A 24,446-nucleotide genomic window follows, 5' to 3' on the forward strand; every position below is an offset into this window, starting at 1 on the left:
GGGCTCCTGCACACACCAAGGGTCAATGGTTTAGCACATCAAGAAGGTGTCTTACTCCCAAGGAGGAGGTAGAAGCAGAAAGCAGGACAGTGTACTTCAGACCATAATGAAGTAGCATCTGATCCCTACACCTGACTCAGAGGCAACAACATTTAAAGATAAAGACCAACACTCTAACATTCTTAAAGCACCTTGAGGGACTTCTGCCATCCAAAGGCACTCTGGACTTCAAATTCTGAAAAAGCTTTAGAGAAACATGTTGACTTCAGCATTATCTTTTACTTTTCATCTGTCTGCTCTGTGAAGAACCCAAACAGAAAAAAAATCCTTTTGAGACATCTCATGACTACTCCAAACACAAGTGTTTGCTCCATCTACAGCCTGCCTGGGTCAATCAGTCACCTCTTCAAGAGACCAGACTCTGTCTCTTTCTGATGTCATCAGCATCCCACCAAACCCAACATGTAATTCACCTACTGGGAAAAGTTTATTTAGTGGGAACCCTGCCACTCTGAACAGCTCCATTAGCCCGGGTACAACTCCCCTGAAAACTCTCAGCAAAATGCAAAGCACACACCACTCCTGGCTTCCCAGTCCTGCCACCTCCCTACAGCTTGGTCTGGAGATTGTGTGGGCTGAGGGATGAGGGCACTTGAAGTCTGACCTGGCTCACTGCTCGGTCCTGTGATCAGCCACTTTGACATGAAGAAGGTGGGGTAAACAGGGTGGGGAAGAGGTTGATACAATCTCCCCTTCTGGCAGCAGTCCAAGCAGATCCAGCATTTCACAAACCACATCCCGAGCTGGGCAGTCATCACTGTTACCCAACCCACATGAGACAAAATCCTATTTCTCAAATCAGAAATGCAGAAATCTAATGTGATATTTGCCAAGCAAGCACGTGTTTCAGATTTGAAACCACTTCATGTGGTGAAACCTCTCTGTATAAAAACCACCTTATAGGGTCTTATATCAGAGGCTGCTGAAATCCCACCAAAGTGCATTGCAGAAATTAATCAGAACACCTCAGTCTGATTTAAGATCTTTCTTTTGACAGCCATCCAACACACAGAAGCACATCTTTAACAGTGCACTGGGACTACCCATATGAGCTTTATGTTCACTTCCAAGGGTTTCAAAAAAATCCAAACAATGACATTAGATCCATTCCCTGGCATGACACTGCAAAGGACATTTCTGTGAAATATCTGTGCCAGCAAAGCCCTGAGCACAGGAGCTATGCACAGGGGGTTTTCAAGGAGCTTGACATAAACTACACTGGAAATGACTGAGGGGCCTTCCCACAAATGCCATTTGGCATTAGAGCACTGCTCTGCTAGTTGAAATTACAAACTCCCCAGAGGACAGCATTGAGGCCAGGAGCTGAGCCAGCAAGCAAAACCACACAAAGCCAATAAAATTTGTAACAGCCCTTCATCAAGGCAGCTAGTACCTAACCCCAAGAGGTAAAGGAGTAAGCCTCACTGCATTCACAGGCAGATTGCTGAAATCAAAAATGGAAGACAATGAGAAAAAGGAAACAAGGGAATGTGCTGACAGACACCTGACATGCTCTTTGTGAAGGGGAGAGCCTCCTGCCCAGGGCAGCAGCCTGGAGGCTTCACAGAGCCTCAGGCTGGGGGGTCTCAGAATCACAGAATCACAGAATCAACCAGGTTGTAAAACACCTCTGAGGTCACTGAGGGCAACCTATGACCCAACACCACCTTGTCAAATAGATAAAGGAATTAAGTGCCATGTCCAGTCCTTCCTTAAACACTTCCAGGGATGGTGACTTCACCACCTCCCTGGGCAGCCCCTTCCAATGTTTAATCACCCCTTCTGTGAAGAAATTCTTCCTAATGACCTACCTAAACCTCCCTGGTGCAGTTTAAGACTATGTCTTCTCATCATTTATCACCTGGGAGAAAAACCTCACCTCCACTTAGCTCCGCTCTATAATGACAGAGATGAAGAAAGAAAGAAGGTTCCCCTCGAGCCTCTTCTTCTCCAGGCTGAGCTATCACAGCTTCTTCAGCTAGTCCTTGTGCTCCAGGCCCTTCCCCACTGCGTTATCCTTCTCCGGGCATGCTGCAGACCCTCAGTGTCCCTCCCGAACCGAGGGGCCCCTGTCCCGGCGGTGTCCCCCGCCCCGGCCGATACTCACATCCGTCCCACGCCCTCGTACATGCGGGTCTCGTCCACCAGCATCATCACCTCCGTGTCGGTGAGGTGCGCGTGCTTCTTGGTCTTGGTGAGCTGCTCGATCTGCAGGTCGGCCAGCTTCACCTTCTGCTGCGTGTCCATCACCTTGGCCTGCAGCTCCGTGAAGGCCTGGCCAGGGGAGAGCGCCGGGTGAGCAGCGCCGGGGGCACAACCGGCCCCGGGCTGCGGGGCCGGCCAGCGGCGCCGGGACACGCAGGGAGACACGAGAAGGGGCACACAGTGGGCAGGACACACAGTGGAAGGGTGGGACACCAGGAGGGCGCACACATGAAGGAGAGACACACGGACGGGGGTCGCGTACCTTCTTCAGCTCCAGATCCACGGGCGCCGCCATCTTGTCCACGCACGGCGCGTGCGCGGAGGGGCGGGGGCAGCCAGGGCCCCACCCGCGGGCGGGACGCGCTGTGGGACCGGCACCGGCACCGGCACCGGCACCGAGCGGGCCGGGGCTGCTCTGGGACCGGCACCGGCACCGAGCGGGCCGGGGCTGCCGTGGGACCGGCACCGGCACCGGCACCGAGCGGGCCGGGGCTGCTCTGGGACCGGCACCGACACCGGCACCGGCACCGAGCGGGCCGGGGCTGCCGTGGGACCGGCACCGGCACCGAGCGGGCCGGGGCTGCTGCTGTGGGACCGGCACCGGCACCGAGCGGGCCGGGGCTGCTGCTGTGGGACCGGCACCGGCACCGAGCGGGCCGGGGCTGCTGTGGGACCGGCCCCGGCACCGAGCGGGCCGGGGGCTCCCGTGAGGGCTCCTCGCTCCAGGCCGTGCCCTGCGGTGCCCTCGGGGCCGCTGTCCCGGCGGGGTTGTGGGCCCGAGGCCAGCTGGCCGGGCCGGCCCCGCCTGGGTGTGCCCGGCCCGGGCTGAGGGCACCGCACGGGGCTGGAGAAGGCCCGGAGCGGGAGAACCATCCCTGCCCTCGCTGGGAATCACAGAATGTTAAGGAGCTGGAAAGGACCTTAGAGATCATCTCATCCCAAATTCCCCCTACTCCAGGCAAGGACACCTTCCACTATCCCACGTTGCTGCAAGCCCCATCTAACCTTGCCTTGAATAGTCCAGGAATGGGGCAGCCACAGCTGGGCAGCCTGTTTCCATCCCTCACCACCACGAATTTCTTCCATATAGTTAACCTAAAATTCCCTTCTTTCAATTTATTATTCCTCGTCCTGTCACTGCAGTTCCTGGTGAGGAGTCCCTCTCCGGCTTCCTTGGAGGCCCCTTCAGACACTGGAACATTGCAATGAATTCTCTGCTCAACCTTTTCTTCTCCACCAGAGCAGCCCCAGCTTTCTCAGTCTGTCTTCATAGGGAAGATTCTCCACTCCTCTTACCAACTTTGTGGATTCCTCTGGACTTGCTCCAGCAGTCCATATTGTTCTCATGTTGGAGACACCAGAACTGTACATTGTAGAGGGGAGGAATCACCTTTGACCTGCTGGCCATGCTCCTTTGGATGCAGCCCAGGATCCTGCTGGTTTCTCTCTGCCTCACGGCTCTCTAGCAGAGCCAGCAACTCCCTCGCTCTCACTTCCCCCCAGGGAAGAGGAAAGAACTGGTTTGGAGGTTATTTTTACTGCAAAGTAAGGAATCATTCCTGATCACTGTATGGAGTGATGCTTGCTGGAATTACCTCAGCTCCAGGAATCTGCCATCACCCCAAGAACAGCTGGGATTCCTTTCAAAAGGGGTGTGAATCCACCTCTGGATTTTTTGGTTTTGTCAAATCAGAGAACCATCATAATATTATTTGGGACCTTCATGATAACCCTGCCCACCTTCCAGTGGATCAGGTTACTCAAAGCCACATTCAGCCTGGCTTTGAACGCCCACAGGTATGGGGCAGCTACAGCTTCTCTGGGCAACCTGTACCAGAGTCTAAACAACAAATGCTGACTTAAAACCGGGACCATTCCCATTTGAAAGGATCAATGGCCAGAGCGGCTTTATTCTTTCCAGAGGCAGCTTTGCTTGGTGAGCAGACCCACAAATATCACACCCCTCCCAAAGCACCAGCTGGCAAAGATGAAGAAAATCTCCAAAATTATCCACACAGGGCCAAGCTGAGATGGATCCTGCCTCCAGCCCCTTACAGCACACTGCTCCCCAAGGATGCACAAGCTGATCCAGCAGCCCTGACCACACTCTCTGGATCTCTGCTGCTGTTGGTACTACTGCCCCCAGCATGGAAATGGTGCTGAATGCAGCCTTGAGAATTGTGACTCCTTTCCTCCATGATAAAATTAACAACCCAAGTGTTTGTTATAAAGTGTTATTTATTAGAATATTACATTGCACTTAAAAAATAAGGGAGGTCTGACCCTGTCACCTTGACGTACATGAAGGATGCAGGGCCAGACCTACAATAAATATAAATACTATGTACAGTTTATCTAAAATAAATATATAATTTAAAATGAAAAATATCTTGTTAAATAGCTGTTACCCTCCCCCCCTTTCTGCGGCGAAGGAAGCCCCGAGCTCGGTCTCCTCCCTTTCACAGCTTGTTCCTCGGCACGTACTGCAGCGGACGGAGAGCCCCCGCGCCCCGGTCAGCGCCGCCGCCGAGCCCGCTCCGTCCCGGAGGTGCCACGGAGTGCCCGGGCAGCCCCGCCGGTGCCGTCCTGGTGCTCCAGCGAGCCCCCAGCGTGCCGCAGCCCCGTGCCGCTGGCGCCGCGGTCTCGCCTCTTCCAGGAGGTAGAAGTGCATCAGTGCCGACCCCTGCAAGAGAGAGGCGGGGGAGCTCACACCGCGACCCTGCGCTGCTCGGCCACGGAGCACTCCCTGCGTGGAGCGATAGAGGTGCCGACCCACCCAGCCCCGCGGGAGAACACCCGTGCCCGCCCTCACCCCGCTCATCTCCCCTCGGGGCTGGACGCGGGAGGATGGAGGTACCCCACCATGCTCCCTTCTGGGGATCACAGCACTTTTTCCCCCGGACACACCCACCCAGCAACCCCCCGGGTAAAGGGGACAGTGAGGAAAGCCTTGTGCCAAGTCTCCTTCCTGAAAATTCAGCTTCTACGAACGGCTCAAATTCCCACCCCCAACACTGTGATGAACATGACAGATATTCTCCAAAAGCATTACCTCATCCTCACAAAGAACAATGATTTTTTTTTTTTTTTTTAAGAAGAGAAGTAGCTGTAATATGTATGACCACATCTAACGTCAGGATTTAGGTCAGATCGGAGGAAGTTTGACAAATTTTCAGCACCCAGCCCCACAGCCACCCCTGGGACAGAGCACGTATCCCAGCCCAGACAGAAGAACATGGCATGGGCTGGCAGCAAGATCCCCCCATGCCAAGCTGATAGGCATTGCTTTAGTGCAAGTAATAAGTAGAGTGGGAACGAAAAGGAAAGGGGTTTTTTACACATGTATATAAATAGATGCGATATCTAAGGAGGGGAAGTGACTCAGAGGGTCAGAGAGAGAGCAGAATGAGCAGGGGAAAAAAGCTAAACAAAACAGAAGCAGCTTCCCTACTACCAAACATCCCCAAAGCATGGAACACCAGCACAGAGCAGGGACTGGGGGTTAGAAAGAAGGACATAGGAATGATAGGGGTGCCAGGGGACAGGATTTCAGCAGGAAGGGGACAGAAGACAACTGGAGCCCCACAGGGCAGCCCAGACTCTCAGCCAGCTGCTTCTCCAGACTCAAGCTGCCCTCAGCTCCTGCCTAGCTCTGGCACAGGATCCACACAGCAGTCCCAGCCAGTGCAAACAGCAGAGCCCCCAGATGTCCACCAGCCCCACTGCTGCCCCATGCCCAGCCAGGGGCTCACCTTGCCAGCACCTGGCATCCTCAGTGATTCACAGTGATGCCCAGCTTGATTTTCTCTTCGTTTTCTACATCGTAGCCACCCCTCTTGTGACACCTGCAAGGCCAAGCAAAGGGATGCTCAGGGCATGGAGAAGCCTCTGCTCATTCTCCTCTTGCACGTGATCTTCCCAGGGACACAGATCTGGGAGCTCAGTGCCATCCCACTCACCTGAGCATCAGCAGGGCTGCGATGATGACGAGACACAGGGAGGACAGGACAACAGCGACGACGGCCAGGGCTGTGGTGTGGTCGTACGCGCTGGGCGGGTGCTCCACCGGCAGCGAGAGGCCGTGGCAGCGCTCCCCGTGATAGCCTGGCTGGCATCTGGGCAGCAAGGAAACTCACAAAGTGAGTGGTGAGCAAGGACGGGATGTCTTTGTGTCCCCCACACCCCATGGGAAGGCAATGCCTCTGTGCTCAGCCTTAACCAGCACCCTGCCTGTTCCCCTTGGGCCCCACACCCCTGAGCTGCGAGGTCTGATGTCACCATCATCTCTAGTGTACTGGTAAATTAAGCTTCTCCTGCACCTAGTGAAGACTCCTAGAAAGGTTGAGCTCTCCCCCCCAGTACTAGAAGGCATGGGGGTCTGTTCTCTTTCCAGTCACACCGAGGCAGGTTGCCCAGACCACCTGTGGAAGTGGGAAGGGAGCAGTGAGGCAGCTTGGCCAGCACTTCCCATGGAGCAGGATGTCCCTGCACACCCTGCCAGCTCAGAGGTGTCCCATCCCTGGAGACTTGGGAGGTTGCTCATGTAACAGAAATAACGCTCCACACAGGCTGGGAGCCTTCCAGCCCTCCCTGAGCCACATTGCACTGATGCAACCAGATAAATATATCCCTCTATATCCAGCACCACTGACCCTCAGGCTGATCTCCAAGCCGGACTCAGCCCAGCTCCTGGGCTCACAATGCCACATGCCAGCATCACCTCCCAGGCACAGCAGCAAGGCTGGGCACATGGCAAAGGTGCAGGAGCCAGCTCAGCAGCATCCTCATTCCACCCTGTGCCCCAGGAAGCAACACTCCAGGAGACCCTGTGACAGAGGCACAGTCAAGCACCAAAAGCTGCCACAACCAAGTGACACCAGTCAACACAAGGCCTCTTTAGCAGAGGAGACTGGGGAAGTTGGCCACTGTTACTAAAAACTCTGATGGCTCAGAGATGCCACCCAGGGACAGACCACCATGCTGAAGAGATGCAGCCAGCCCCCAAATCCCTGCTGCTTGCCTGTGTCCCAGTTTCTCTCCCAGCCCCAGGATCTGGGCAGGGGACACTTGGCTGTCCCAGTCCTAGGCCAGGGTGTCACAACCCACATTGTGCTGGGTCATCAACCCAAACTGAGCCTGCAAAGATGTCCCCTCACTGGCAGTCCCGAGTCCCCCATGCAAGGGCCCAAGTTCATGACAGCTTCAACAGGGAGAAACCAGAGAGTTAGAGGAGCTCTGTGGAGCTTGATCCCTGCAGATTGCAGATCCTGTGGGCACCATAAGCCAGGGAGCTATTATCTTCCCTGGGCTCAAGGCTGGGTGGCTCAGAGGATTGATAGTGAAGAACAAAGCTTCTTACATATCTGCCAGCTCAAGTCCTGCCCACGTCAGTGGGGATCAAATATGCACCCCAGGGTATTTCCTGCAGCAGCAGTGCTGTATCCAGGTGCCCCAGCAGCAGGCAAATACTTTCTTCTTCACTTGCCTCATCTAGTCCCTGCTTGCTCTGCACCCCAGGGTGGGGGGGCAAGGAGGGGTAATCAGGCCAAGGGACAGCATGGCTTTGGCAGCCTGTCCCCAAAGGTGCTACCTCCACTCCACTTTGCTGGTGGCATGGCAGAGATGCTCCTCCCACCTGCACTGACGTGCCCTGACAGATGCAGGAGCCAAGAGGTCTCAGAGTGGGGGATTTACAGTGACAGGGTCATGATGAGGTTTCCCAAATCAGAGCTGCAGAAGCCCTCAGCTGCCAGAGTCCAGCCCTACACACCATACTGCAGTCCCCAGCACAGCCAGAGCTCACCATGCTGGCAGGTAACCCAGGCTCTAAGGCCATGACAGGATTTGGGGAAGGGGTGGGCACTTCAAGAATTACAAGGAAGAAGACAAGTCAGAGTTGTCCCTGCACGGGTAGGGAACATGCACTAAAAATATCTCTGCTTTTTCTCTGCCCAGCCTGGAGAATTGAAAGAACCATGACTAAGGCTGCCCCAGCACAGGCACACGCCAGCAACTCACATGCAAGAGGGAGCTCGCAGCTCTCGGATGTACTTGCACTCGCCGTGAATACAGAAATCCTTGTACTTCCGCAGGCACGGGTCTCTCTTCTTCCCCAGGCCTTTGCCTTTTCTTTTATTGCCGTTCCCTTTTTTCTTGGGAGTAACGAGGCCTTGAGGCTTTGACAGGAAGGCAACTGAAAAACAATTTCGGAAGGAGAGAATAGCAGTCAGATCAGCTCCACGTGCCAACCAAAGGGAAGGCAAAGCCACATCCCAAGGCTGCCACAACTGCTCAGCCCTGGCTCCCGGAGCCCTTTGTGCTGGGAGCTGCCCCCGAGCCCGGGGTGGGGAGGGGAGCCTTTTTTTTTTTTCAGATCCTTACAAATATCATGGCCTTTCCAATTCATAAGAACAATTCTCAAGGAAAGAAGGGAGTTGGGCAGGGGGAACAGAGCTTTATACATCTCAAATGCTGCTATTATATGCACCAGTTTCCACTGAATACAGAACATTGCTAATTGCCCCTTTATCTGGCCTTTCTTTCCCTGACAAGCACAGGCTTTTCTAAGACCCTATTCATGGCTCTGATGGACTCTCCTTCCCGTGGGCACAAGGATGCCTTACTCACCCCAGGGCAGGATTAAAAGAGCAAGCCTGCCTTAAGTTTTAGTTTTGCAGAGCCCAAGAGATGGTGAGGGCATCATTCCCATGAATTACAACGGTATGTTTTAATTGTGGTGCAGTAATCAGCGGCTTTTGGTGCCGGGTTGGTGGAAGCCAGAGCACCGAGCTCCTCAACCAGACACAGCCCAACACTAGAACGGTACTGGAATGGTTTTTAAGGTGTGCAGATACCAAAACAAACCAGTTCCCAGCTTGATCTCACTAGGTGCTGAGGTGTGGGAGAGCACTCACTGCTCCAAGGGGGATTTTTTAGCTCCCCCCGAGCTATGGTGCTCAGTAACCCCGGTGAATTAAGCCCGGGGCTGCTCAGGAAGGAGAGTGCAGTGCAGTCCAACCCAGCAAGCTGTAACCTGCCCAGGTTACAACTCAACCACCTCTTCACGGAACCAGCGCCTCTCGTGCTGGCACACACCGGTTGCACACCTAGCAAAGTCATGTCGACATCCTCCACGCTGCGCCTGGAGAAAACCGATACTCCAGGAAACTCTGCGGCTCGGAGAAACCTCCGGATGAGGCTGACAGCAGGGGCTGCCCCGTCCCCTGCCTCTCCTGCCCTGAGAGTTATCTCCCAGTCACAGCCAACACAAACTGCTGCGTTTCCCGAGGGCTGAGTCCCCCCCGGTGCGAGTGGCTCATGCCGGTTTTGCCAGCTTTTTGTCACAGTCTGCTGGCACAGCCAGAAAGCAAAGAAAAACACGGAAAAATGGGAGGGTGAGCTGTACGGAGCAGAGCACGCTCCTGGTGCCAGGTACTGCCCTCGGCACGCCGCGTGTGCGAGGCACAGGTACATCTCACCCCCCCGGCCCGCGATGGGCCCCCGTCCAACCCCCACGAGAGGCCCCGGGACACTCTCTGCTGCCAGCCCGGGGCAAGGAGCCCGGCGTGGGTGCTCGGGAGCCCCAGAGAGCGGCAGTGCCCCCACGCCCCCGTGGCGGGGCTGCCGGCTGACGAGCCCTGCCGCGGAATGAGGAGCAGCCGCGCGTGGGCGGCGGTGACTCACGGCGGTCCCCGCGCCACGGCCACCGCCGGGACGGCAGCGCGGGACCCCGGACACGGCAGCCCCGCCACGAGGGGCTTTGTCGCCTCCCGGCCAAGCAGCTGAGCCCCGGGACCCCCTGGAACCCGCCCTGCAGGGGACCTCAGGAATACGGACGGCCCCTGGCAGGAGCGCCACTGCTCCGTGCTGGTGCCCCACGGGCTGTTCCCACTCGGGTCTGCTGCCGGCGGAGCTCGGTCTCTGGGACTTCTCCCACCCACCACTGCAAGTCCCTCCGAAGCGGAACCGGAGCTGCTGCCGGGGCACCCACGGGACCGAGCCGAGCCCAGCCCGGCACCTTCGCGACCTCTCCGGTTCCGACTGCCCCCAGCCCAGCCCGTCCCGCGGCCCGGTCCCGCCCCGGGACCCCTTATCCCGTCCATACCTCTCGGCAGCTCACTGAAGTCGTCCCCCGAGGCCGCTCCTCCGCCCTCCTTCTCCGGGCTGCCGCCGAGCAGCGGGGCCGTGGCCGGGACCGGCACGCCGCCGCCGCCCTTGTGCAGCACCTCGTTGTGCAGCTCGTCCCGGCGCAGCCCACTCGCCGCCGCCGAGCACACTGCGGAGAGAGCGGTCAGGAGTGGGGGCCGACACCGCCCTGCCCGCGACGCCCCACGCGGGACAGGGACCAACCTTCCCGCCTGCCCGCACCCGGGACCGGCCATGCCCGCGTTGCCCAAGACCATCCCCCCACATGTCCGGGACCCTCCAGTGGAGCACGGCGCTGGGATGCGCTGCCCGCAGCCGGGACCCTCCCCACGCGAGCCCGTACCTGCCGCCAGCAGCGCCTGGATCAGCACGGCCCGCCCGTCCATGACCCGCGGGCACACACGTCCGGCCGCGCCGCGCTCCGCTCGCTCCCGCAGCGCTGCCCGCTCTCCGGCACGGCGGCCCCGCGGCGGGTAGAAAGCCGCGGACGGCGGGGCGGGGCGGGGAGGGGCTGAGCGACCGCCCCGCCCCCGGGAAGGGCTTCCCCACCGCCCCCGGGGGTGTCCCGTCGGCCGGCACCGGGACCAGGTCCCGGGACCTTGGCCCGGTAGGTTCTCCTCTCTCCCAGGGACCCAAGGGTCACTGCCACCCCGCGCTGCGGGCCGGGCTGGGCGGAGAGAGCGAGGAGAAAAGGGTTTCTGCAGAGCGCCGAGGGCAGCAGATGGCCAGGGGAAAGTGTGAGCCCAGCCAGGGGGAGAGGATGGTCCCGATGGTCCCCGTGGCTCCAGGCCCTGGCTGGCAGGTGGCCGAGGCGGCCCGAGGGTGCTGAGAGAGTGAGTGCACCTCACAAAACAAACATCAAGTGAGAGACAGCACCTCAGGAGTCAGGGCTGCACCTCTTCCCAGCCCTGGGGATGGGGTGACCCTCAGAAAGGGGACAGACTGCCACCCATGTGCCACTGCACCAGCGGTGGGTCAGGGAGGTGGTGGCAATCTGAGATAGCAGCAGAGACCCTTTCTGTCCCCAAGGCCCCATTTGTGCCCCTATGCTGCCCAAGTGATGGAGTCACTGCCTCATCTCACAACACCCCCCCAGGCAGCCACTGTCCTTGTCCCTGTCCCAGCCTGCTGTGTTTGAGCACTGGCAGAGCTTCCCCATGCCCTTCACCCTGCTGGCAACCGTGTGCTGTGTTTGGCCCCATCCTCAGCACAGGTGACAGCACAAAAAAATGTCACTGACATCAGTGCTGGGTGAGTGCAGGGTCCTGCCCCAGCTCTCCTTTGGGCCAGCAGAGGCCCCTGGTTGGTTCCTGCAGGTCCCGAGGTCCTGAGCCCCCAGCCCATGGCTGGTTTGGGCTCAGCTAGGCATGAGCAAATATTCCTGCCATTGTTGTTACTGTCTCCAAGGAATACCACCGGATCTGGCACCCCCCCGCTCACACCCTCCTTCTTGCTCAGACTTGACTTTTGCAATTGTTTGCTGGATGTTTTTCCTTCCGCCTCCTCCGGCCATCAGGAGCCCAAAGCCTTTGGCAGTGGAGTCGGGTGGTGGCATGGGCGAGGGGCTGTGTCCCAGGGCAGTTCTGCACACTGGTTCCTGGGGAGGCCCCCATGTTGGGATGGAATTTTTTGCCCCTGCCAGTCCCCCACCACATCCCCAAGGCCAGGCTGGGCGTGTGCAGCAGCGTATGTGGGCAGCATTTGCCAGCTGCCCTGGCACCTCGGGAGAGGGAGGCACCAGCTCACGTCAGCTGCCAGGGAGGCAGCTGGCACAGAGGACTGGCAGCGGGCAAGGGTGGGGGGGATGTGTGCAGGCTGCTGACCTGCCTGCCTCTGCTTCCTGCCTCTGCCTCCTGCTGCCTCTTTCCCTCTGCCTCCCACAGCCTCCCATGACCCCTGCCCACCTCCTGCAGCCCCTCACAGCCTCCCTGCCCGTGCCTGCTGCCAGTCATGCCCCATCTCATGCTGCTGAGGTGGCCCCCGCAGAGGCAGAGTGAACCCCAGGAAGGTTTGGGTGACTCAGGGCATCCCTGATGCTCCTTATCGATGGGTCCTTCTGCCAGGGGTCTCCCCGTGGTTCCCACTCCAGCTAAGGGCACCCCTCCACACACCATGGTACCCGCTGGTACCGCAGAGCAAACAGCCTGGACACCCCGGGCCAGATCCTCAGTCTCAGTTCCTGCCAGGCAGGTACCAGGACTCAGGAATCCACGCTCCCACCCGCCCTTCCCCAAAACGTGACTCTCCGTGGTGGTGGCTGGCCCTGCTCCAGCTGTGCCTGGATCCTGTCGGCTCCAGCGGGGCCCAGCAGAGCCGGCCCGTGCCGGAGCCGCGGGTGTTTGCGGTCCCGCCGCCGTGTTTGCAGTGCACACAGCCCCGCGCTTTGCTTTGCTCGCGGGGGCCGAGGGGCCGAGCGTGGTGGCGGTGGCGGTGGGCATGGCACGGGCACTGCGAGCACCGTGGCTGCTCTCTGCTGGCAGCGCTGTGCAGGGCCTGCCATGTCCCTGTCCCTGCACCGTGCGGTGGCTGTGCCCACGTCCTTCCCCCTCCATCCGCTCACCGGCTGCAGCTCCACAGAAGCCTTCTGACCAGCCCTCCCAGCCCTTTCCGTCAGCCCTTATTTCCCCACTCTGGATTTGCTCACGGGTGCCACATCCTTCCCCACAGCATGTCCCCATATCCTCTTTCCCAGGAGGAGCTGCCGTGGGCTGTGTCACCCCTGCTGCCATGGGCACAGCATCCTTGCACAGGCACAGATACTGCCACCAGCTCTCCAGGGCTGGCCCTGCCACCTCCTCACCAGGGCCTTGCAGGGTGCAGACAGGGCTGGGAACACAAGAACATCCCTGTCCACCCAGGTCACCTGCAGGAGGCAGGTGGGTCCCTGGTCCCTGGCCCAGGTGGGCAGCTGGACATGGCAGGACACAGCCTTACTGGGACCTGTGGGGCTGACCCTGCTGTTTTGGGATGTTTGTTTTGGGCTTGGCTCCTGTGTATTGGTTTGTGGCCAGTTTAAACCAGTTCACAGCTGTTATAAGGTGTGGGATGAGAGGGATCCTGTGAGTGCTGGAGGGGAGCTCACACCTGTGGCTTCTGGTGCTGGTGGCCATGCAAGCCCACATGCCCGGGGCGGGTGGCACGGCTCTCCGGGCAGCAGACAACTGCTCACAGCCCAGACCAGAGTGCAGCAACCCTGGAGCTCCCTCACAGGCTTTCGACTGCAGCATCTTCCCCTCGAGCACGGCCACAGCGGCCCGGCGAGCCGGTGCCGCCCTGCAGTGGGAGGAGAGGGGGGACGTCACCTGCCCGCTGCTCTTCATCCAGCTCAACCAGCTGCTCAGCACCCCGGCGGGGCTGGAGTGGAGGGAGATGGCCAGGTAGGCACACCTGCGAGAGCCACGCTTTGGGAGCCCAGGGCATGTCCCGAGGCTGGCCACTCCCCAGCCTCACCCCAAGGCAGGGCTCTGCCCCGCCAGTGCACAGCTGGGCTGACTTAATTTCATGGCAGAGGGCAGGATGGCAGGCAGGCCAGGCACAGCGCCCTTCCTCCTGCTTCTCTCTGTTGCCTCTCCAAAGCTCCAGCGGCTGCACCTGGGCTGGGATGTCCCCGTGCCCCCTGGCACCCTTCCACCCCCCGGCAGGGGCACAGGGACAGGGCCACAGGAGCCTGGCGACAGCAATGGGTCGTCACGCGGGGTCGGAGTGTCTGTGGGGCGGCCGGGCTGCACTGTCCCCTGCAGCCAGCCCCGCCGTGCCCGCACGGCTGCCCTGGGCAGGAGGCTGCAGCGCCGGGCACGCTCTGCCCGTGCAGCACGGCCCACCCACCCCGGGGACAAAGGGGAGCTCTGTCTGTGCCCGGCGTTAAAATATTTGGCGCGGCCCGAGCGTGAAAACAGCTCAAGACACTTCTGTTCTGACTGCAGCGAGCGTTGCTAGTGGTAGGGCCGCCCCCAGCCCCAGCACAGCTGGGAGTGGATGGGCTGGGAGCAGCCCTGTGGAGAATGGCTGGGGGTGACGGATGGGACATGAGCCAGCACCGTGCACTGGGAGCCCAGGAAGCTGAGTGTATCCTGGGCTGCACCACGGGCAGGGTGAGCAGGGGGTGCTCCCCCTCTGCTCTGCTCTGCTCTGTGGGGGACTGCCCTGGGGCACCACATCCAGCTCCTGTTGAAGCACATCCAAAGGAAACCATGGAAATGATTCAAAGGCTGGAACAGCTCTGCTGGGACAGCTCTGCTATGGAGACAGGATGAGGGAGGTGGGGTGTTGTTTGGCCTGGAGAAGACAAAGCTCAGGGGAGATCTTAAAGCCTCTTGCAGTGCCTAAAGAGGCTGCAAGAGAGCTGGAGAGCAACTTTGGACAAGGGATTGGAGTGACAGCACAAGCAGGAATGACTTCCCACTACCAGAGATCAGTGTTAGATGGGATATTGGGGAAAAAGTCTAATTTGTGAGGGTGGTGAGGCACAGATTGCCCAGAGAAGCTGTGGCTGCCCCATCCTGGAAGTGTCCAAGGCCAGGCTGGAAGGGGCTTGGAGCAAACTGGGATAATGGAAGGTGTCCCTGGCCATGGTGGAGGGCTTGGAATAAGATGAGCTTTAAGGTCCCTTCAAACCTGAACCACCCTGTCACCTCATTACAGCTGGAATTCCCCTGATCAGACCTTAGAGAGACGTGGGTCTGCAGGAATGGGGACATGGCCACTTTGCCTGCCCAGCTGCCCCTACACCATCAACCAACTGCAGGCCCCTCTGAGCCACCCAGACCCCTCCCTGCCAGTGCCAGCCCCATGCTAAGCCCAAAGATGGACCCAGGCTTTACTCCCACTGCTGCCACTGACCCCCCACATCTCCCTGGGCAGGTGGATCAAGTTTGAGGAGAAGGTGGAGGACGGCGGGGAGCGCTGGAGTGTACCCCATGTCCCAGCTCTGCCCCTGCACAGCCTGTTCCAGCTGAGGACATGCCTGCAGAAGGGGACAATGCTCCTGGATCTGGATGCCACCAGTTTCAAGGAAATAATCGGTACATGAGTAATGCAAAGGTCAACTCCTGGGATGGGCTGGTCACCAGAGAGGGACAGGCCACCAGGAGGTGCCTATAGAACAGCACTGATGAGTGACACAGCTGGCTATCTGGGGGGTTCTCTGCTACTCCAGCTAAGGGGGTTTTCCCCTGGGCAACTCCCCAGTGGGCAGGAAGACTCAGAGCTGTCCCTGTCCCTGATGCAGACAAAGCACTTTCCGAGCAGCCCGAGGAAGCAGAGCTGCAGCCTGCACTGAGGGAGCGCCTGGCAGCCCTGCTGCTCCTCCAGCCACAGCACCAGCCTACAAAATCCCTGCTGCAGCTCCTTGCCGAGCTTGCTCTCTCTCCCTGCCGAGGTAGGAAACGTGGCTGTCCCACCAGGCTGCCTCCAGCCCAGGGCAGTGCCCACGCTGGCCGTTCAACTGAATGTTGATTTCGCTGCTTCCTCTCTTTCTTTGCAGGGAAAGCCAAAGGCAGGTCTGAGCCCAGAACTCAGGTCTCCAAAATACCCCTTAAGGAGCAGGTACGGCAGTGTGGAGCTGGGCTGGGAGAAGCTACTGCACCCTGAATGCTCAGCCACAGCATCCTGAGTACCCAGCTGCTGCATCCCTTTCCTTTCAGCTCAGAAACAGATTCAAGAAGAAGGTCCCACCGGGGGCTGAAGCAGCCCACGTTGCTGTCGGGGAAGTTGAATTCCTGGAAAAGCCCTTCACTGCCTTCATTCGCCTCAGGCATGGGGTGTCCCTTGGCTCACTGGCTGAGGTTTCTCTTCCAAGCAGGTAACAGAGCACGGCTGATGGCCCAGTGCCCTCCTCCATCCCTGTCTCCCCATTTCCCCCACACCAGACAAGGCTTTGCTTGTCCAAAGCAAAGGGGATGGCACCCAGTGCCATGTGCAGTTTCAGAATTCAACCTCACTGCTTCCCCTCCTGCTTTTCCCAGCCTCTTAGGAGCACTCCAGAATGGGCTGAGTGTGGAGTTGGGCAGCCTGGAAGGGACATCCCCTGGGTCATTCCCCCTGGGCTCTGCATTCCCTGTCCGTAGCTGGTTCTGGATGCTCTCCACCTGTTGCCGGGAGCGTGGGGCCTGGCAGCAGGGGCGGGATGCAGGTTTTTAGGAGACTCTTGTCCTCCCGCTGTTCTCCTGAGTGGTGAGATGGGCTGGGCGGAGAGGAGCAGGGCAGGAGGTCCCCACGGCTTCCCCGCGGCTGAGGAATGCATCCTCCAAAGCCGGGAGGGAACACGGGCAGTGTGCCTCCAGCTGAGGACTTCCTTAGGAAGTGCGCGGAGGAAGCAGGCGGGGATCAGGAGGGACATTGCCACCTCCTGGTCACTCTGCCCAGAGCACCCGTCCCCAGCAGCTGGGAGGAGCAGGGCAGACATCCACCCACCTCTGCTCTCTCCTCCGCGGGTGTTGGGTGGCAAGTCCGCGTGAATGCCCCAGGGTCTGGAGGGTTTCACGATAAACCCCTGCCCTGCATTTTCCTCCCCAAAACCAGAGGGCAGGGAGACCTTGCCCCTGCCATCCCTTTGCCCAGGGTGCCATCCCCTTTGCTGGCCATGCCGGGCTGTCCCACAGGTGCAGCCACTGCCTCAGGGCTGTCTCTCATCCAAATCCATCTCTAGGGTCTCAAGGTTTCCCCATCGCCTTGGTGCAGCAATCCTATGTGGGTGAAAGCAATCCCACGTGGCAACTGTCACCTCTTGTCCCTTTGGAGCAGGCTCCATCAGGGGGTTCTCTCAAGTCCCACTTGCATGGCCAGAGGAGTTTCTCTGCTCCCTCTCTGGGGTTTGCTCAGGGTGCAGTCACTGGAACTGCTTGACAATCTCAGGCTTTCAGGACTGTAACCATTCCTGCCAGCTTTGGAAAGGTGTGGAGGATTTGTGTGGATTGTCCCCCTGGAGATTTTGCACTATCCTCTCAATTGTGGGATTTTTACCATATTTTATCAAGGGCTCTGAGCTCTCTTTCCAGTCTCCTCCCATGTCCCCGGAGTCCTGTCAAACCTGCTGCCTGTGCTGCTGGCAAACTCTCCTTCCCTAACACACCAGCATCCTGCCTGCGAGCAACATTCCCAGGGAAATTATGCCACAGACACCTCCAGCTGAGGATTTCTCCTCCTCTGTCCCAAAGACCTGTTCCCCCACACCCCTCAGTCTGGATTTCTGCAGACCCTTGTGATCCAGCCAGGGTTCTGGTATCCCATGGTCTCTGTGAGGTTGCCATGCAGCAGACACTTCAGACATGTGTCTTGTCTTCTGCCCCCAGCCCCACTTTTAGGGTGGCAGAAGCCCCCCAGGCCTGCCCAGCTCCCATTCCCACATCCCCCCCAGAGAGGCTGGAGGGGAGAGGGCTGCTCTGGAGATGTGCTGTCTTGCCACAGGTTCCTCTTCATCCTGCTGGGGCCCGCCAGAGTGAACACCTACCACGAGGTTGGCAGGGCCATGGCCACCCTGCTGACAGATGAGGTGAGCCTGGCACAGCACCCAGGGGACACCAGGACTCCTCTGCTCTGCAGGCTGCAGCAGAGGGCAGAGGATGGGGCAAGCTGGTGGCCTGCCTTCCCCAAGATAAAAAACCAAAAGCTTGGGTGGGTTTGCAGGATGTAGGGCACCTGTTGCCCTGAAGTGGGTGGGCTTGTTTCCTGGTGATGGCTGCAGGCTGGGAGGAAGGTTCCAAGTGGATGAATGGAGGGACATGGTGGCTGAACCACGGCATCTCCCCACAGCTCTTCCAAAGAGTTGCCCGGCAGGCTGAGCACCGAGAGGACCTCTTGGCAGGGATGGAGGCATTCCTGGATGAGCTGATTGTGCTTCCTCCTGGGAAATGGGACCCTGGTGCCCGAATTCCTCCACCAAGCCATCTGCCAGCTCCACGCAGGAGGTGGGCTGGAGGGAGGGCACCCCAACCCCTGCCATCCCCTCTGCAGGGTCCTGCAGGGATACCTCTGTCTGTGACACTGGAACTTCTATCTCCATGGGGATGAAGCTGCCCAGGAGCCAGGGGTTCCTCCCAGCCAGGCTCCTCCACAGGTCCCTGCTTTGGTCCCCCTGCTGCTAGTCCTGCTGTCCTACTTGGCAGTGCATGGCAAATCCCCTGCAAAGGGAGCTGATGAGAACACTGGGATGCAGCACTCACATGTGAAACTCAACCTCTGAGCAGAACACCCTGGGCTCTGCCCAGCTCCTCCGCTAAAACCAGTCCTGCAAGGGCTGGCTCCAGAGCTTGCCAGAGGAAATCATGGTTGAGTTGGAAGGAACCTTCAAAGATCTTCATCTGCCATGTCTCCTCCTCTTCCTGATCTTTCTCCTCTCCATTATCAGGGGATGCACAAGCCCTGTTTGCACCCCTGTCCTCTCTCCATTCTCCCTTTCCTCTCCTGGTGTCCCCTAAATGCAGCTGGGTCCTGAGGGCCCCAACCTGCAGCCTGTTGTCTCAGGCTCTGCTCTGCCACAGGACCACTGTGAACCCACTGGACCAGCAGCCACATGGTAATGGGGACATGGCAGCAGCTGGGGACAGAGCCAGCCCAGGGCACGCGCGCCCTGGGGAGGAGCTGGAGAGGACAGGCAGGTCAGTGTGGGAGGTGCAGCAGGGGGCTGGATTTGGGGCAGGTCACTGGTTGCTCATGGGGCCACCAGGTCCAAGCCCCTCTGAGCTCCTGTACCCATGGGAAGGGACAATCCCTTGCTGTGCAGCTCTCTGTGGGGTGTGCTCTGAGACCTCCCTCCCCCACCCCAGGCTTTTTGGGGGGCTGCTGCGAGACATCCGGAGGAAGGCACCGTGGTATGGCAGCGACTTCTCCGACGGCCTGCACCCTCAGTGCCTCTCAGCAGTGCTCTACATCTACCTGGCGACAGTCACCAACGCCATCACCTTCGGGGGCATGCTGGGGGATGCAACTTCCAACATGCAGGTCGGTGTGGCCTGGGGTGCCTGGTACCAACCCTACTCAGCCCAGCCCAGAGAGCCCCGGAGTGCCCACCTCCTACCAGCATCCCCAGGATATCCTGAGCGTTCCCTGAATTCTGCCTCCCTCCCCCGTGGTCCCCAGCACTGACCCTGTATTTTGTGCTGCTGCGGGGGCAGGCCCACAACCCTCCTCCCTGCCATGTGCCTGGCACCTGGCACCCCTTGCCTGCATTTCAGGGGGTGCTGGAGAGCTTCCTGGGCACAGCCTTTGCTGGCTTCATCTTCTGCCTCTTTTCGGGCCAGCCCCTGACCATCCTGAGCAGCACTGGCCCCGTGCTCGTCTTTGAGCGCCTCCTCTTCTCCTTCAGCCAGTGAGTTCAGTGCCAGGGACAGATCCTCAGCCCCGTCCCCCCTGCAGCATGAGCCACCAACACTCCAGGCAGGGGTCACTGGCGAGGCTTTCAGTCACCCTTTTCCCCAGGGATCACAGCCTGGACTACCTGGAGTTCCGCCTCTGGATTGGGCTGTGGGTGGCCTTTTTTGGCGTGGTGCTGGTGGCCACCGAGGCCAGTCACCTGGTGCGGAACTTCACCCGCTTCACCGAGGAAGGCTTCTGCGCGCTCATCAGCCTGATATTCATCTACGACTCCCTGAAGAAGATGCTGAGCCTGGCAGATGCCTTCCCCATCAACTGGCAGTACCGGCTGGACAACGTCACCTCCTACAGCTGCACCTGCAACTTGTCCAGCCCCAGTGAGCCCAGGCAGCCGTGGGCGGGTGGGGAGCAGGAAGCTGCTGCCCCAGGATGCCACTGGGAACCTGTTTCCTGGCTGGATGGGGGAAGGCACTGGAGGAGGAGGCTGTTTAATCCCAACCTCGCCTGCCTGAGCACATTGCAGTGTCCTCCACTTCCCTCCATAGTCTGTCCATCTATTGCTGCCTCCCAGAACTGCCCAGGAACCAGGCAGGGCAGTACAGGGAGCTAGGACAGCCTTGGCCCATCTCCTATGCCTCCAGGATGGGGGATGTCACAGGCTGGAAAGGGACACCTGGATGGGTTCACTCTGCCATTTCTAGCCCAGTCTGTAAATCAGGGGCTGTTTTTGGGGGCTTGAAGTCATGACCCTGGAAATTACATGTCCCGCACTGACCCTGTAAATGAGACTTACACCATGTGCCAAAAACATCAGTGCTGGCCAGCCTGGGATCAATGGTGCCTCTGAGTGTCCAGTGCTTTAGCCAAGCCCTTCACAGGGACATCCCTCCCTTGGTGCTCCCTGGACATCAACCAGCACCAGGGCCTCAGAGGTCACATGGGTCCCATCCAGCACCCTGAGCCCTCAGGAAGAGCTTGAGGACCCAGCCTGATGGCAGCACCAACCCAGTCATCCTGATGAAATCAGTACCAATCTGTCCCCTGTCACTTTGCAGGTCACAGCTCGGCAGGGAATGACACATCACTGCCCTCACCCCTGGCCACCTGGCAGGTACAGCCTCTGCTCCCAGACAGGCAGGTGAGGCGCTGGGGTGACCCCAAGGCGTCAATGTGTGACCCCTCCTCACTGCCCACCTTGTCCCTGCAGCCTCCTGCCACCCCAGCACTGAGCAGGACCCAGTGCCTGGATCAAGGCGGGCACCTCCTGGGCACCAGCTGCCAGTATGTGCCCGATGTCACCCTCGTCTCCTTCCTGCTCTTCGGGGGCACCTTTCTCTTCTGCATCGCACTCAAGCGCTTCAGGAGCAGCCGCTACTTCCCCGTGGGGGTGAGCACCTTTCAGCCACCCCAGGGACATGGCCACCTGTCCCACAGGTGTGGGGATGGCTCTGGGTGCTGCATTTCAAGGCTGCCCCTGGAGCAGCCCCCACCCTGCCAGCCTGGGCCAAGGCCTCTCCATCTGCAGGTGCGGAAGCTGGTGAGCGACTTCGCTGTCATCCTGGCCATCCTCGCCTCCTGCGCCGTCGATGCTCTCCTGGGCCTGGAGACCCCCAAGCTCCTTGTCCCCAGCGAGCTGAAGGTGCCAGCAGGGTGGGCACAGCACTGTCAGGGTGCGGGTCTGTGCCCACCACGGTGGCCATCCCACTGTGCTGTCACTGTCCTTCTCATCACTGGCTCCAGCCCTACAGCGGTGCAGGCTGCACCCCAGCACATGAGAAAGGGTTGAACACAGCTGATCCCATGCACTATAAATAACCTGGCTCAGAGCTGCACTGTACAGATCACACTGGAGCAAGAGCCACAAGCTCAGCTCTGGGCTTGGGCTACTCACCCTGGCTGTGGAGTGGGGCTGGCAGCACCCCAGAGCAGGCAGTGCTCATCACACCTCCTTGGGCTCACCATCATCACTGCCCCATGCCACCTCTCCCACCTGCTGTCACAGGCACATGCCCAGCTCCTGGCTTGTGGTGTCCAAGAACAACACCCTGCTCTGTCACAGCCAGGTTGTCCTTGTGGGGGGCTGGTGGGTCAGCAGCATCCCCAGGATGAATGAGGATGCTCTTCCACCCCGAGGTGGGGCATCCCTGGGCGCCTGTAGGGCTCCAGCCTGGGCACCTGGGGCTGCTCCCACCACCCGACTGCACTGCACACCCCACACGTGGGTGGCAGCTGCCATGACCCTTCTGCTCTCCACAGCCCACAAACCCAGCACGGGGCTGGATCGTTTTCCCCTTTGGAGCCAACCCATGGTGGGTCTGCCTGCTGTCCGCAGTGCCTGCTGTCCTTGTCACCATCCTCATCTTCATGGACCAGCAGATCACAGCTGTCATCCTTAACCGCAGGGAGTACAAGCTGCAGGTGAGCAGGGGGACAGGGAAAAGGCAGCACCAGCCGATGGGGGAGGATTCAGGTCCTGGCTGGGCCCCATGGAAGCATCCAGGGAAGAGCAGAACCCCAAACTGGCCAGGAAAGTGGGAAGATGCCCCAGCCCTGCTGCCTTTTCCGCTGCAGAAAGGAGCAGGCTTCCACCTGGACCTCCTCTGTGTCTCCCTCCTGATGGTCGTCACCTCTGTCACCGGCCTCCCCTGGTATGTGTCAGCCACTGTCATCTCCCTGGCACACATGGAGAGCCTGAGGAAGGAGAGTGGAACCTCAGCCCCCGGCGAGCAGCCCGAGTTCCTGGGCATCAGGTGAACAACAAGCCTGAGCTGACCCCCTGCCCTGTGGCCATCACATCTGCAAAGAGCAGAGACCCTGGGGCCAGGAGGGGAGGGAGGGGGGTGGGCTCCCAAGGGACCCTGGGCACCTGTGACACCTGTGCTGCCACCCACAGGGAGCAGAGGCTGACAGGCCTGGCTGTCTTCATCCTGATGGGAGTCTCTGTCTTCATGGCCCCCGTGCTCAAGGTAGGAAGCCTGGCTGGGGTGGCCCCTTTTCCTAGGCAGGGGTGGCCATCCCCTGCAAGGCTGGAGGTTCCTGACCCCTTGAAGCAGCGCGGGAAGCCTGTGGGGCAGGCAGGGAGCTGTGCCCTGTGTGGGTATGGACTGCACCAAGGCTTTGTGCCCAGTGCACAGGAGGCTGGCACACAAGGCACTGTGGCCCCATGTCATCTGTCCATCCTCCCCATACATATCAGGGTCCTTGTGCTCCCCAAACACACCCCAGCACTACCTCTCCACACTGCCACATGAATGACCTGGCTGGCTTTCACCTGCTGCCACTGCCATGCTGGGAAAAACCCCTCCAGTGGCCCTGCATTGCCTGTGGGCAGACAGTAGGACTCTTTTCCTCCACCTCTTTCCTCACCTCTGAGGCTGGTCTCATACAGGATCCTCCCAGCATCCTCACCTCCCAGCTGGATTTGATGCAAGAACAGTTAGATGGGTCAGGAATTGGCTGGATGGTCATGGCCAGAGATTTACAGTCAGTAGCCCAATGTCCAAATGGAAATGAGCAACAAGTGGTGTCTTCCAAGTGCTCCTACTGGACAAATACTGTTAAATATCTTCATCAAAGACATACACAGCAGAATGGAGCACCTTTGCAGATGGCACCAAACTGAGGTGCAGTGGCACACCTGGGGGAGGAGATGCCACCCAAAGGGACCATGCAGGACATGGGCTCATGTGAACCTCAAGTGCTGATGCCAATAAGGCCAGGCTGGGCTGTTGGGAATAAAGGAGGCCCAGGCTGTGGACACACAAGCAGGTTTTTACATGAGAGGGCACTGAGCAGGCGCAGGCCCCTGGGGAACTGCCCTGCTGATGCCCTCCCCACTGCCTTGCAGCACATCCCAATGCCGGTGCTGTACGGGGTGTTCCTGCACATGGGGGTGACAGCACTGAACAGCATCCAGGTGAGGCAGGGCTGCACAGGGAGGGGGAGCTGTGCTTTTGGTGCTTTTGGTGCTTTTGGGTGGGGACGAGGGGCTTTGCTCAGTAACAGCTGCCACTGCACAGCATAGAGCTGTCTCCCACCAGGCCCAGCACAAGGAGGCAGAGAGGGACCTTTCCAGGGCAAAGGAAAGGGAAAAGGAGGGCCCTGGCATGCTGAGCAGCAGGAGAGTCTTGTGCACTGCTGGCTCAGGTGGTTTGGGAGAAGTGGGACCAGTGGCTAACACAGACTTGCTCCCAAAGCCACAGGGACATCCTCACCTGGGAGCTGCAGGCAGAGCTGGGACATGACAATCCTGGCACATCCTGCTCATGTGCCAGTTCTCTTCTTCTCCCGAGAAACCAACAGAGGGGGAAAAAAAAATCCCAATTCCAGAATTATCTACACCGCTTTTTCCTCTAAATAGTACAGTTTCCTTGCAATTACCCTGCTCTAGATGACAGGCTGGGAAACTCCCACCCTCCCTCTGCTTGGGAAACCCAGAGCTGTGCTCTGGAGGAGGCTGCAGCAGTTTCCTGTGAAGTGAGGGGGACCAAGGGGTGTCAGCTCTCAGTTAACCCTGTAAGGACAGACAGAATTACTTCTGTCCTTTCCAGAGGTCTGCCTGGAAAGCTCTCTCTCTGACAGTGGCAGACAAACTCACTGGCCCAGGCACCAGCTGGGGGTCAGCACAGAGGGCAGGAGGGCTGAAGTGCAGAAATGGTGGTGAACCCCATCCTGCCGGCCCTGATCTCACCGGGGGGCGGGTGAGCGCTGCCCGGCAGCCGCACAGG

The 24,446-nt window shown here is 59.2% G+C and overlaps 3 protein-coding genes across 6 annotated transcripts in view; 1 reads left to right on the plus strand and 2 right to left on the minus strand.

The window, feature by feature from the left end:
• Positions 1-2,611, minus strand: part of PFDN1 (prefoldin subunit 1) — a 31,578-nt gene extending 28,967 nt beyond the window's left edge. For all 4 annotated transcript variants that reach the window (XR_010347120.1, XR_010347119.1, XM_064387723.1 and 1 more), the window contains exons 1-2: positions 2,528-2,611; positions 2,168-2,334 (exon numbers count right to left, since the gene is read on the minus strand). Coding sequence is in view for 2 of the 4 variants with exons in the window: in XM_064387723.1 (XP_064243793.1) it covers positions 2,168-2,334; positions 2,528-2,560 (200 nt within the window). In the remaining 2 variants the exon portion in view is untranslated. The remainder of the gene's footprint in view (positions 1-2,167; positions 2,335-2,527) is intronic.
• Positions 2,612-4,485: 1,874 nt separating this feature from the next.
• Positions 4,486-10,913, minus strand: HBEGF (heparin binding EGF like growth factor). Its single transcript, XM_064387920.1, has 6 exons — positions 10,754-10,913; positions 10,370-10,540; positions 8,284-8,458; positions 6,225-6,380; positions 6,018-6,110; positions 4,486-4,948 (listed from the first exon to the last, which is right to left on the minus strand). Exons 1-5 carry the CDS (start codon positions 10,794-10,796, stop codon positions 6,038-6,040), a joined length of 618 nt encoding a protein of 205 aa, XP_064243990.1. The 5' UTR covers positions 10,797-10,913; the 3' UTR covers positions 4,486-4,948; positions 6,018-6,037.
• Positions 10,914-13,518: 2,605 nt separating this feature from the next.
• Positions 13,519-24,109, plus strand: SLC4A9 (solute carrier family 4 member 9). The gene is made up of 18 exons (XM_064388225.1): positions 13,519-13,787; positions 15,271-15,431; positions 15,638-15,787; positions 15,893-15,954; positions 16,053-16,162; positions 17,815-17,899; positions 18,871-19,004; positions 19,173-19,347; positions 19,581-19,714; positions 19,825-20,120; positions 20,775-20,830; positions 20,927-21,106; positions 21,245-21,389; positions 22,052-22,137; positions 22,291-22,469; positions 22,613-22,685; positions 23,567-23,635; positions 24,080-24,109. Exons 1-18 carry the CDS (start codon positions 13,519-13,521, stop codon positions 24,107-24,109), a joined length of 2,394 nt encoding a protein of 797 aa, XP_064244295.1.
• The last annotated feature ends 337 nt before the right edge of the window (positions 24,110-24,446 follow it).

This window comes from Passer domesticus, chromosome 13 (assembly GCF_036417665.1).
Source record: "Passer domesticus isolate bPasDom1 chromosome 13, bPasDom1.hap1, whole genome shotgun sequence".
NCBI lineage: Eukaryota > Metazoa > Chordata > Aves > Passeriformes > Passeridae > Passer > Passer domesticus.

Coding starts and splice junctions, on each gene's coding strand:
- HBEGF (XM_064387920.1), bottom strand. CDS start 10,796: ATGGACGGGCGGGCCGTGCTGATCCAGGCGCTGCTGGCGGCAG. Junction 8,459..10,369: donor CTTCAGTGAGCTGCCGAGAG/GTATGGACGGGA, acceptor ATTGTTTTTCAG/TTGCCTTCCTGTCAAAGCCT. Junction 6,381..8,283: donor CTGCGAGCTCCCTCTTGCAT/GTGAGTTGCTGG, acceptor CTTGCTGCCCAG/ATGCCAGCCAGGCTATCACG.
- SLC4A9 (XM_064388225.1), top strand. CDS start 13,519: ATGCAAGCCCACATGCCCGGGGCGGGTGGCACGGCTCTCCGGGCAGCA. Junction 17,900..18,870: donor CCACCCTGCTGACAGATGAG/GTGAGCCTGGCA, acceptor CTGTTGTCTCAG/GCTCTGCTCTGCCACAGGAC. Junction 22,138..22,290: donor GCAGGGAGTACAAGCTGCAG/GTGAGCAGGGGG, acceptor TTTCCGCTGCAG/AAAGGAGCAGGCTTCCACCT.